The sequence below is a fragment of the Molothrus aeneus genome, chromosome 5, assembly GCF_037042795.1.
Source record: "Molothrus aeneus isolate 106 chromosome 5, BPBGC_Maene_1.0, whole genome shotgun sequence".
Taxonomy (NCBI): domain Eukaryota; kingdom Metazoa; phylum Chordata; class Aves; order Passeriformes; family Icteridae; genus Molothrus; species Molothrus aeneus.
The window spans coordinates 66,116,445-66,130,269 of NC_089650.1; the positions used below are offsets into that span (position 1 = coordinate 66,116,445).

At 40.3% G+C, this 13,825-nt stretch overlaps 1 protein-coding gene across 1 annotated transcript in view; it reads right to left on the bottom strand.

Annotated features, from left to right (window-relative positions):
- The window catches only part of TAF3 (TATA-box binding protein associated factor 3), a 115,950-nt gene that overhangs the window by 12,122 nt on the left and 90,003 nt on the right, over positions 1-13,825 (bottom strand). The window contains exon 4 of the mRNA XM_066551039.1: positions 8,946-9,028. Within this exon, the coding sequence (XP_066407136.1) occupies positions 8,946-9,028 (83 nt within the window). The remainder of the gene's footprint in view (positions 1-8,945; positions 9,029-13,825) is intronic.

The following is a 13,825-nucleotide window of genomic DNA, read 5'->3' on the forward strand; positions in this document are numbered from 1 at the left end:
AATCAGCGTGATTTAAGCTCTGTAATGTAGGCTAATTCCCATATTACTTTTACAAAGGGAAATTTATTTGCTGTTTCATGCCCTGCTGAATATTTTATTTTGTGCAAACAAGTCATATTGGCAAACAGAAGCTCCACAAGCACATGCTGTGACCAACCTGTGAGTTTGTGGAATGCCAGAATGCACCAAACCTCCAAGGAAGCCCCAAGCAATTTTCCAAGTGAAAAGACCTCAGCACTTTAACATCAGCTGCCATGTGGTATTCTTCTCTATCAAGGAAAATGAACTTTGAGCACTTATTCCAAGATAACATCCACTTTTTTGGGTGCCTGCCTCTCCCAGGTAAAGTGTGTTGACTTTCAGTGGTGCACATGGAGATCAACACAATGGAGCTCATTCTCCATTTCAATGGAGCTGGGGAAGGATTTGGAGGACCAGGAGCAGCTGAAGGATCTGGAGGTGCTCAGCCTGGAGAAAAGGAGGCTCAGGGGGGACTTTTACTTTCTAGAATTCCCTGACAGGAGGTACAGCCAGGTCGGGGTTGCTCTTTTCTGCCAAGTAACAAGTGAAAGGACAAGAGGAAATGGTCTCTAGTTGAGCCAGAGGAGGTCCAGATCAGATATTAGGGAAAAATATTTCATGAAAAGGGTTATGAAGCACTGGGACAGGCTGCCCATGGCACTGGTGGAGTGACTCATCCCTGGAGGGCTTTAAAAGACACGTAGATGTGGCACTTGTGCACACAGTTCAGTGATGGGCTTTGCAGTGCTGGGTTAATGGTAGGACTTGATGATCTAAGATGTCCTTTACAACCTAAATTTTTCTATGATTCTACTATTCTAACATTATAGCAAAGCCCCACAAACACCTGGACATTCAGTCCAGCTGACATTTCCAGCCAACTCCTTTGCTTTATGGACACATGCACTGTTGAAATTAAATTACAGGTTTTCTACTGTTTATTTTCCCATTACTTTAAGCGAAACAGATTTCTGCCCTTGGCCTTCAGCCTCTGTATCTGTTACACCCAGAGTATTTCTCCCAACAACCACAAGCACCTTTCAGTTGATGACTCCTAAATCTCCCTCCCATTTTCTCACCATTCTGACTTACACCTCTGGATGGTTCATTGCCAGTCTGACAAAACAAAACTGAGCTGGTAGCGTGGCGTCTTGGTATCTTTCATCTTATTTTTTCCCTTATCATCAATAACAAACATCTTCAATGTTAAAACCACCTGGCACCAACCCCTTCTGCTGAGTTCTCAAGAGCAAAACCAGAACCTGGTAAAACATGTTTATGTCAATGAGCTCTTTGCAAACTTTCTCTTCTGTGTTCCCAGCAAACTGCCTTTTATTGTCATTTGTTTTGGGAAATGTTATGGGATGCATGATCTAGGAGTTTGCCCATAAACCAGTCCTATATCCACCCTTTTTGGTGGGAACTGGTAAAGAACATGAATTGTATGAACTACCAGAAGGTTGTACCAGTATGGGTTTAGAAAATCTTTAAAGCTGTAATTTTCAGCTTGTTACCAAGCTTGTTTTTGAAAGAAACAAGTAAGACAGATGGTCCTGGACTTGGAGACTCTGTACAGCTAAAGATCAACTGCTAACAGGACAACTTCACTAAATTCAGGTAGGACTATCTGTTCTTTTGTGGCTATTTCTTTATGGTCTTCTTGTCCACACCCAGCTCCCAGGAACCATCCCACAAATCCTTGGGTCTATGGAATTTCCTCACTTTTGTTTAAAAACCTCAGTAAAAGAGTGAATAAAAAGAAGCAACTCTGTCTAAGTCAAGAACAAATCATTACCTTTCTCTTGCAGTCATCCTCTGTGGAAAGTTTATTTTTGAAACAAATACCCATCTGCCTTTCTAATCTTTCACACATATTTGATCAGTTTCTGTTGTGCTTCATGAGGGCAGCTGCTCATGGCCATTTACACAAGCAATTCCCTCATGTGTCTAAACCTGCCTGAAGTATTTTTTTTTAATTGTGGTATACAGTATACAAGTTGTTTTTTTTTTTTACTCTTGAGCAATAAGCAGCAAAATCAAAGAATCTCACAGTAAGTTGTTTTGTTTTCTAATGACTCAAGCCTTTTCATGGATTCACTTTTAGAGTCATCACTCAATGTGGCCAGCAGCAAAATGAAAATAATTTGCCACAGACTACTGCCTACCATAAACAGGATGAATAATTAGTTGGGGTGGCTTCAGTAATTAAATAAAATAGAAGGAAGAAAAAAACCTAAGGACTACATCTGAAGTTGTAAATTTAATTCATGCTCAAGGAAGAAGAAGCTGTGCTAAATCACCTCTAGAAATATAAACAAAATGATCATTTACTTGCTTTGGTAAAAGGGATATGGTATTCTTCACTTTTTTTTTTTCTCCATGTAAAAGCTGCAATCCTGCAGCAAGGGAGAGGCTGGGGAACCTCCACCAAAGTGAAAGAGCCTTTTTTGGATGGGTACAGGACCACACATGGGGATTTTACAGCAGGATTTGGGCCAATATGTTACACTAAAAAAGAACAATTGGGAAAGGAATATGAATCATAGCTGAGACAGTATCTTCATTAAAATACATTCAGCATTTCAAAAGGCACCAAAAATCAGTCCTCCAGCTCTTATAATTTAAAAGACCACAGAACAGAGAAATGTGGGTATGTCAGTAAATACACTCACAAAGATTGATGAAAGCTGTAAAGATCACTGGAATTCCTTCAGCACACCTTGGAGAGGAGCAAGATCATTTTTCATTACTCTGCCTCCTCACTTAGGTGGTCTATTGATCATATCAAAAATGATTTCACCATTACATGCTCTTTTACAGCACAAGTTGGATTGACACCCAGAGCAGCAGTTCTGTCAATGCACAGTTAACACAGCCCTTCCCTGCTAAAATAATTGGGATGCCCATTAGCACAGCAATAAACACAGACTTTTACTGCTTGTGCTCTATTGTTTAATTTTCCCAAACAACGGTTAGCCCTTCTCCATTTTTCTCCCTTGTCACAGTCATATTTTCTGGAAAAATCTCCTTGTCCAGGACTCTTCTCCTGAGAAGCTGAGAAGCCTCAGAAAAAAAAAAAGGAAAACAATATTATCTCATTTGTTTCTCCTGTGTTTTGCTGCTTTGGAATGTGGTTGGAGATTGTTTATCCAAGAGGAGATTGTTTCATTGGTTTCATGTGAATTGTTTTTGACTTATTGGCCCAGTGGAGGCCAAGCTATGTTGGACTCTGGAGAGAGAGTCACGAGATTCATTATTATCTTTTTAGCCTTCTGTCTGTATCCTTTCTGTATTCTTTAGTATAGTTTGGTACAGGTTAGTTAGTATTCTTTAATATAATATAGATAATAAATTAATAAATTAATTAGTATTAAATATAATAAACAAACAAACAAACAAATAAATAAATAAACACATGAAATGAAATTAAATATTAAATTAATTAATAAACTAATAAATTAGCCTGAGAACATGGAGTCAGATTCATCATTCCTTTCAACGACGGGGGTCTCAGAAAACACCAAACTCTCTGAAGTATTACTTCTTTTCCCCCTGCCTCCTCTTTAATTCCTCAATGAATTCTCCTCTGGAGCTCTCCCCTGGATAAGCAATGTCTCACAGGGTAACCAACACTGCCCACAGCTGTGTCCCACAATGGCCCCACGCTGCTGCCACTCTGTCTGTCCAGGGCTTTGGTCACGGTGCCTGAACTGCTCCAAACACTGCCCTTATTCATCCAAACGTGCACAGGGAGGGGCTTCCAGCAGGATTCCTTTACCTGTTTCCCCACCACAAAACAGTGCAATAAATGGAATGGGTCATGAGCTACTTGGCTGGTAATGCAAACCTAAGGCTTGACAAGTCAATAAAAAGCCAATCCTTCCCTCCCCAGCCACATGTAGGGAGCCAAGGCTGGAGGCAAACAATTTGGATATGCCTGCACAGGGAGCTTAATGAACCCCATTACAGGGAGCTTTTGTGGGCAAACACTATGAAGACAATAATGTAAATTATCAAAGTCTGACTAGTGTACCACTAAATAGCACCCAAGGTTCAAAAGTTTCTTCATTGATTTATCTGTATGAGAACAACTCTATTAAAAACTGAAGCTCCTGAATATACACCCAAGATGATTCTGTAACAATCAGGTGCATTCTTGGAAACTGAACAGGGCAGGATTCTAGTTTAACTCAAACTAGCAGCAAAGTCTTGGATATCCAGCTTTTCTTCCCAAACTCACATAGAGCTTGAACATTTTTAAAAGAACAAATATTCATGTTACAGCAGCAACTCAGATCCCCAGTGAGTTTTGGGGAGCACCAACACAGTCCTTGCCTAATTTCTTTCTTCAGCCAGGCCAGTAAGAAGCATGTGGACGCATTACTTAAAACCCTCTTCTTCTTCTTTCCTTTCTTGGTGTCATGACCTTTCAAAGTCTGATTGTGGATATGTGTGTGCAGTTTTCCCAAGAAAATTCAATCTCTCGAGACTTTGCAACTCAACTCTTTTGTAAATTAAGCTTGTTGTAGATAGAAGATGCCTCATTAAGGCATATCTTTTTTGGTGAGTATACACTTGGTGGCACTCTGCATGCTACAGGTGACATTCTATAGTTCTGTGGGATTTCAAAAAGTATGAGTGGAGAACTGATTTACTAAAATTTCATGCTGCACTTAACAAATTCTTGAGCAAACAGAACTGAAAGAGGGCAGGGTTAGATTGGATATTGGGAAAAAAATTCTTCCTTGTGGGGGTTGTAGAAGTTCTTAGATGAAGATCTAATCAAGAAACTTGGTGTAATAAACTAGGTCCTGTCCTCCTAGTCCCAAAAATATTCTTCTGGGTCACTGATGTTACACAGAGAGATCACATCTATGATCACAGTATAATTCCTCCATCTAGACCCTTGGTTTTGAGATTCTCTACACAGGATGTGAGCTGGTTCTGCTCATGGCCTTTGTCATGGGGGTTTTATCATGCAGCTGAATGAGCCTCCACACAAAAATAAGCTGGCCTTGGACTGATAATATCCTACAATGTAATTAAATTTCTAGTGGGTCCAATTAAGTATCTTGGTAACAAAATTTTTTGCATCCCTTAATCCTTTTAGGATTTTATCTTACAATCCACAGGTTATTTAATATACATTTTTATAGGCATCCACACACAGGTATCTGAGCATGTGTGTGATTTGTTTTTGGAGAAAGTCACGTATCTACTCACTTTAAAAATATAGAAGACAAGGGGCAATTTCATTAGAGCAGCAGGTCAGGTTTACCAGTTAAACATTGTTAAAATGCCTGTCTTTCCCCTTCTTCCTGTCTGCTTTCCAGGGTCCCTGCTGATGGCAGAGTTATGATATGGGTCTGGAGCAAAAGTCTGAAATTTAAGATAAATTTAGAGACCTAATTTCACAAAAAACTTATATCCTGCTTCCAGGGCACTGAAACAGCACCCAGTGAGTAGTTCTGTGCTTTGTGGTCTGGCATTAGTGTCAGCAGCCATGTGTTTTTTCTTAAAAGCCATATTTAAATGGAGCATAAATTTATCAGCAGTATCAAACATTACAGCATGTACTTTTGCTGAAGTTTATGTCAGCTGTAGTAGCAGCTGGAATGTCAACACCTTATCAATAGATATGATTTTAAAAAACTTATGTGTATGAGAAATGATAGTGCTTAGGAAAAATAACAAGACAAAAAGAAGCCATGATGTAATTGAATAAAAGTATTAAACCCTACTCATCATTTGCAGTTCATTTAAAATTTAAAAGTCTGTGTTTTTTGTGTTGCTTGTTTTGTTTTGCAAAAAGATAGCATCACCAGTTCCTTCCTATACTAACTCAGTTAGCAATCTACCTTGATAACACTGGAATGGGAAAAAAAAGAAAGTGAAAACCCTTCCAACATATCATTCAAATCATATCTAAAAAAGTGGTCTTAAATATTTTAGAACCCAAGCAAACCAATAAGAGCAAGGCCCATTAAGGATAAGATCTTTTACAACAAATTAAATAAAACAATTTATTGAAGCCTGGACTTGAGATAAACTAGATTTACTAGCTGACCTTTTATTCATTTAAAGAACAAAATTAGCTCTAATTGCATTAGAATGGAATCCAGTAAATTTCTTCTAATGTGGCATCCATGCAAGTATTGCTGTAATTGTTTACAACTAAGATGGAAATGCTTTGATAATAATCTACCTTCTTCTTGTTTTACTGTGCAGTTAAAACACTTGCAAAAAAACTCTTAAGTAGGACAGTTTTTCCAATATTGGTTTGTCCATCCATCAGCAATAATACATTTTCATGTCTATTAACCCAATGGTGTTAATAGCCACTTCTTTTGAGCTGATGCATGTTGTAAGAACATTTGCACTCCAGACAAGTCTGAATGCAGGTATTAACTTTGAATCTGGGAAAAATATGGACTTTTATTCACAAACACAAGAGAAAAGACTTTCCTGCTGCTGCCATCACTGCTTTGTACACTGGACCAAGCAGAGGAGTCAAGAAGTAAAATTATAAAATCATAGAATTATTTGGGTTGGAAGGGACCTTAAACATCATCCAGTGCCACCCCCTGCCATGGGCAGGGACACCTTCCACTGTCCCAGGTTGCTCCAAGCCATGTCCAACCTGGCTTTGGACACTTCCAGGGAGCCAGGAGCAGCCACAGCTTCTCTGGGCACCCTGTGCCAGGGCCTCACCACCCTCACAGGGAAGAATTTCTTCTTCATTTCCCATCTAACCCTGCCCTCTGTCAGTTAGAAGCCAGTCCCCCCTATCCTGACACTCCATGCCTTTGTAGAAAGTCCCTCTGCAGCTTTTTTGGAGCCCTTTAGGCACTGGAAGGGGCTCTGACGTCTCTCCACAGCCTTCCCTTCTCCAGGCTGAAGAGCCCCAGCTGCTCACTGCACTGCAAAGGCATTTTGCTCACTGCTGCTGTGTCACTCAGCCAACTTGTGCTGGGGCTGTGCTGTGTTTATGGGGTGATGTGAATCTCCAGTCCATGCACCATCAATCTGACACTTTTGCTTCAGATTCCTGACAGCCCTGTGCCGCATGAAGATCTGTAAGTGCTTCTATTAAAGATGTTCTGTATGACATTCCCCCAAACAAATCAACTTCCAATTGAACAGGTGCTTGGGTACTTCCAAAAGCCTCCAAACAGCTTTTTTCTCTAACAGAGAAACTGAAAAACTGAAATGACCAATTTCTCCATCTAGTTTCTACTCATATCAAATTCTAGGAATCCCTAAAAATTTTCCTTGCACTTTTCTACGGAGATTCATAGTGTCCTTAAACAATCCCATGCCAGTTAACTCCAGAGACAGGCCAATTGAAACACAACATTTTTATATAATAATTGCCAGATATTTAGAACCTCATTAGCAACACAGATGAAACATAAGTTTAACTCTCCCTTACTATAACACATCAAAAAGCATTTATTTCTGCCCATTATGAGGCCCTCAGATGGGGGCCAAGGTGCCACTAAAGATGTAAAAATGAATCTGGAAATAAACAGTTTCCCAAAAGCCCATGAAATGAGATGTCAGTATCTCAGACCAAGGGCTGGCAGGGATGAAAATGATGCACCCACATGATTTGAAGCAAACAGATGGAGCCTGAAGTCCCCTCTCAAAATGTGTGTGGGTATGAGAAAAACTGCAGTGAGATAACTTTGAAAGATAACTGGTGCTAAAATATGGCTTCAGAATTTTAATTCAGAAGTTCTGCCTTGAAAATATGAGTTAATTTACCCCATATAAACACTCTACAGTCCTTGGGAAAGAAGAAATTAAAAGTATCCATGTCTCCTCAAGGAGGAAAATGGATTTGTGGGCTTTCCAGGGACAGCATGTCCAGCCATGCACATTCAAATGATGCTCAGCAGGACAGACAAGTATTCTGAGAGAACTGGAACTTTGTACAGCAACCTGAGGCACAGAAATTTTAGATCACACTCAAATACTGTGAAAGGAAGAAAGCAAAAATGGTCAATAACTGGGGTGTGAGTGTCCCTTAGAAACCAAGGAATGACAAGTCCCTTAGCAGCTTCAAACCAGTAAAAGCCAGGGTTACCTACTGGGGCGAAGTAGGACAGCAGAGAAAAAGAAAATAATCATCAAAATCCCATTTAACTTCTAGAGCAGACAAATGAATGTTTAGGGGGTTTGGTTCATAATGGGTCTAGAAGAGAAACAACTGCATTAGCAGTATTTAATGTGAGGGATGGAAATGAAAGATCTGTGTGTGCTCATGTTTACCATTGGACATGAAAGTGTGCTTTGTGCCATGAAATCAACACGAAAAACCTGATTAAAAGAAACCCTTCACATCCAAGACAGGAGCAGCCTAAGAAGCCCGGTGACGCATGGTTTCCCCAGCCTCTCCAGCCTCCTGTTTATGCTGCATGATCTCAGGATAGGGATCACCCTATTTATGCTCATCCAGTACAAAGTAACTATTATTTGTACAACAGCACCCAATAATTAGGGAGCTAATGAAGCAGCACTTGAAATGCGTTAGGCACACTCATGAATAATCATCAACAGTTATAATAAAACAGATGTGTATAAAGGAATTCCAACTGTTATGTTTTAAAGCATAAAACAACTGTTAGCTGGGGAGTGTTGTGAAATTTAGCTGTAGGTTACACTCTGGATAAGCATCCATTACAGAAACCTCACTAAATGTCACTGGCAGCATCATGCCAGCCCAGATGGAGTCCTGTAATCCATGCCCTAGAAAGACATGGAATGGGACACACAGTAGGATGGATGGAAGGTGATGAGTCTCACTTTGCTGTATAAATGTAATTTTCCACTAATTTTTAAGCTTTTCCTATTGAAAAGAAGAGCTCCCACAAGTGCCAGAGGTGAGCACACACCTCACAGATGGATTTATTTGTACTTACATCTTGTCTTGGCCTGCGCCCACTCTTAAAGTCAGCCGAGGAATAACCGGAGATGGAGCTGGAACAACTGGTTCCACCTTTATCTGTACAGGAGAACACAATCATCAATCAAAGACTGCAAGCAGACTCCCAAAATATATTAATTACATGAAAGCACTGATGGAGTTAACCAGAGTATATCACCTTAATGAAACAAAACTATGACAGACTAATCACTGCTCTCTCACACTTTGTCCCATGGCGTGGATGGGTCTCAGTCTGCAGGGAGACCCAGCTCCAGAAATTACAAATACAAACCCTAAGCTAAAAGAAACCAACTTCAAATTTTGCTCCATTTGTACCTTCAATTTCTTAGCAAATCTTCCTGATTAAGTACTTTTCTAGAGACATGAAACTTCCCAGTTTGTTTCTAAACAGTGACATGAAATGCTTTGATCTTAGTGCTCAAACTTGTCAGGCACCTATTGGTGTTTGCACATTTTTCTGAGATTCAAATTCAGTTATTTCCCAGGTTCATCATATAAATGTACCATGAGTCTCTTGAATCAAAAGGAGAGACAAAGGAAGCAAATAAACTCCAAGGTGAATTCACCAACACTGAATACTTTATGAAAGTTCTTATCCACACAGGCATAAGAGCCACTGCATTTTACTGCAATTAGGCTGAGGTTTTTAATGACTATTTTTCAAGTGGCCTGGGATTCCAATCTTGGTATCTGGTAGAGTTTAGATCATTTGAATATGTCCTTGAACTTATGGAACCAGTATATGCCAAAATTACCAACTCCCATTGAGCTACTGGTTTGCAAAACCTGTCCAGAATGACCACAGATGCTACAGCTGACACTGTAATGATTCTCCAGGCATTCATTATTCAACTTATGTCCATATATGACAAATATATATACATTATATAGAGAGAGATATACATATAAAAACTGAGATGGAGACTGATCTCATTTTGAGCATGTGTGTCACCATATTTCATAAAACAACCACTTGGCTGAATCTGCTCCAGGAGCTTAGACAAAACTAATACGCATACAACTAAATGGAAACCTGATCAAATTTCCAGTTTCATAAACCTTTCACAGAAAAAGGGAGGGCAAACAACCAATGCAAAGCACAGAATGCAGTGTGGGAGAGAGCAGGCCAGAGTGGAAGGGCTCAAGTGGGACTTATTTTGAGAAAGGTGATGACAAAATCTCATGCATTTTGGCAAAAGAATTGGAGCTGCTCTCCAGGAGATGTCTAGGCCAGAGAGAGAAAGAGAGCAGCCTGAGTGGTGCTCCTGCTCTGACACAATGAACTGTGCTTTGCAATGCAGCTCTCCATGGATATGGATTAGCTGATTTCACAGGCCCCTCTGCACTCTTCGTTTATGTAGAACCATTTCTTGTTACATCATTCCTCTGAAGTGTTGCAAGAGCTTTTTTCCTCTGAAGTTTCAAATGCCTCCAACAATTTCACTGCCATCTTCCACAGGTGAGTCTTTTCTCTATTTTCCCAGCATCTTAACCTGTAACATCACCCACTGCTTAGAGACTGAAACTGAACCCTGGCTACTGCAGGCTCAGGACTATGGCTTTGCACAGCCTATTTCGCCTCTTTTCCTGCAGGTTTTTCCTCCTTCTTTAGTGCCTGTTTTGAATACAAAACATCTCAGGACAGGCATTGCTGCTGCAGCTTCCAGCACACAGCACAGAGAGATGCCCATGCCATTTATAAAGGTCCTTGGTCCATTCTAAACAGTGGTGGTGTGGGCTCACAGGGCAGAAGAAAAGCACATAAACCACTTCTTTGTGCTCAGACACCACCATCACAGTCTGCCAGGAGAGGAAAACAGGGCTCCACCAGAATGCTAAATCTTTTCCTTTGATACAAGAGGACAGGAAGCATCTTTTTACAACATGAGTTTGTGCGTAGGGTTTACATCATTAGACTGGAGAGAAAACTGAACAGCATTCACAGTTACACCCTGCAGAGCTTGGTCCTCCTCTACACTGATGACAGGATTCTGACACAGCAGCAAGGGCAGCTCACTTTGGGGCAGCTCTGGCAAGCCCTGCCCTGATGCAAGGATGGCTCCATTTCTCATGAAGCAGTTCCTCAACTACTTTAGTTTCCAGCTCAGCTTATTAAGGTTAGCTGAAACTGGGTCAGCAGCTGCTCCCTGAGCTGCTCAGTCACTCCTACAGCGTGCCTGGTAATCTCTGGACTACAAATGGGGTGTAACTGCTCCAAGTGTTTGCTTTTCATCTGGAGGAGCTCACAAGGCAGTGCCCCAGATCTCCTTTTCTGGCTCTGAGGGCAGCACCCAACACCACTGCAGGGCACGGAGCTGCAGGCAAGCCCTGAGACAAAGCTTCTCCTCCTTGGTGCCATCACCAAACACGCCCAGCACGAAGCCTTCAGCTTCTGTTTTCTGCCATTTATGCAGTGCTCTGTTTGCTGCTCTGTACCTTTCAGCAGCCTGGGGCAAAATTCCAGGAAAAACTTGATAAAAAGCCTCAATCACCCAACAGGATTGGATGTGCACAAAGGTAATAACTACAACAAGGCTCAAAAATGGGAACATTACAGCTGAGTCAGTTTTTGTTTAACTACAGCAATATTAGAAATGGGACTCTGATATTTCCTCCTGGCCATCAGGAGCTGAAACTGCAGTGAGCCCACAAACTCATCTCCCAGGCTGTGCTTACACCTCCGAGGTGGATGCACTGTGGCAGATTAAATGTCCAAGCTGTAACTTGATCATTTGCTCTTGCAGCACAACTGCTGCCTAAATAAGTCATTGTGTGATCTAAAAGCTAAATTAAGGAAACATGTACTTTTAGGGGTTAAAACGAAAGAGCAGCATTCTGGAGTAATACTGGGAATTGGGGCCAGCAGAAGAGCATTTACAGTGGATTACTAAGCTTCCCAAATCACCAAAGAGGTAAAGTCCAGCAATATAAGACTCCTTTGTAGCTAACTAAAAATACATTGTCAGTGGATTTGTCCAGTTTTATGTATAAGCAATACTTCTTTCACCTGAACTAATACTAGTAGTCATATAAGCCCCTTATTGCCATGTGCTGCATTTTTTTTGCTAATCTTCAAGGATTTAGCTTCTTTGCCACATACCTCAGGGCACCAACTGATAAAGCTCTAACTCTCCATTTTTCCAGGACACCAGCAGTGCGGCCTTGCAAAAAATGAAAATCGCTCAAGAGATTTAAAGGGGAAATTTATTTTTAAAATCCTGACTTGCAGCAAAGAGGTGGATTTAAAAAAAGCTTATCTCTCAAGAATCAGTTTAAATTTTAATTCTATCTGGGGACTCTTTCATGCATTCTAGCTTTAAAGTTTATCTTTTGACAGGGACTTTTTGCCAAGGTAATGGGGCAGCTTTGTCAATTTAATTTGTCCAAGTTTTTATTAGTGTTGAACTCCTTTTCCTAATATATATATGGTGAGTCTATACTGAATCTTTACCAGTTTGTATTTGTTTATGTGTCTTTTTATCACTCTAAAAGCAAACTTGACACAGAAAACTGCAGAAGAAATGCAAAACTGAAGGTATGGAAAACAAGCAACTCATTGCCTCTATTTTACATACACCCATATTTAGCAGAAATTCTCAATGAAATACTGCCAAAGCTGCTCAGGCAGAAGGGGCAGACAGACAAAATAGGGAATCTGTGAAAATGTTGCTCCAGTCTAAAACCAGATATGAAATTATGGCCACTACCCTGTTGATCACAAATTCATCCACAGCAGACAAACATTAGTTCTCCAGCCAGATTCTGCATGGAAAAACCATTTGTAAACTTAAAAAATATATCAAGTTTTGAAATCAGCACTTTGTTGCAAGTCCAGCAGGTAATGTAAGAGTGGCAACAAAAGGAGAATGAGGAATGTCCCAAATCTGAGCTTGTACAAACCGAGTATTACACTCAAAGCAGGATGTAAAGAGCATCTTGGTAAAACTGGGACTCACACAGTGCTTCCTGAGGCTAAGGATAGAGATTTAGGAACTCTTGTATCCAAGGTTATCACACAGGAAGACAATCTTCTTTCTTTTCTTCTTTCTTTTCAATGTTAACAATTTAATGCGTATTATAAGGTGAAGTGACAAAAAAATTAGAGCAAATCCTGAATTAGGGGAGCTGCTTCTAATGGGATTTCAAATCTGATAACATGCAAATATGCTGGTTTCATTTCTTAAATATTAAATATATTCTCAAGATTAGGTGATATTGGAAAGAAGAAATTATCTTTGCCTGATGTAAATCAGTAAGAGTTACAGGAATGGAAGGAGCTCAAACCCCTTGAAAATTAGCTCTCCCCTTCTGTCTCTCAAGCATAAGACTCCAAAGAAAGGTGACATTTGAACACTTAGACCATAATTTGAAAATAATTTTCTTACTTCAAACAAATTGGAGCAACAAGGGGGCAGATTTGCTAAGGGAAGATTCAGCAACTCTTTTCAGCATATAAGGTAACATTTATTTGAAGGCAGTCTGCTTCTCATTTCTGTCCACCTGGGAATTTCCAGGCTTCTACAAACTTCAAAACAGCAGATTTTTGGAAACAAACTTTAAAGTTTATATGAAAGGTATAGGGCTGCTTTCCTTCTAGTGGAAACCCACAGACTTTCTGCAGCACAACACTGCATCCCTTTGCTGTGTGTGTTGTTGTTGTGTCTGAGCCTCAGCTTTTCCAAGTGAAAAGAAGGTTGAGAAAAGCCGGGACAATCTCACATTTCAAATTCACAGAACTAGAATTTCACTGTTTTCTTTTCCAGAGATGTGGGACAATCTCTGAAGCTCTTGGTGGATGCCTTCCTTGGAGCTGTTATCATTAAGAAACACCAATCCTGTAACCACGCTTCTCCT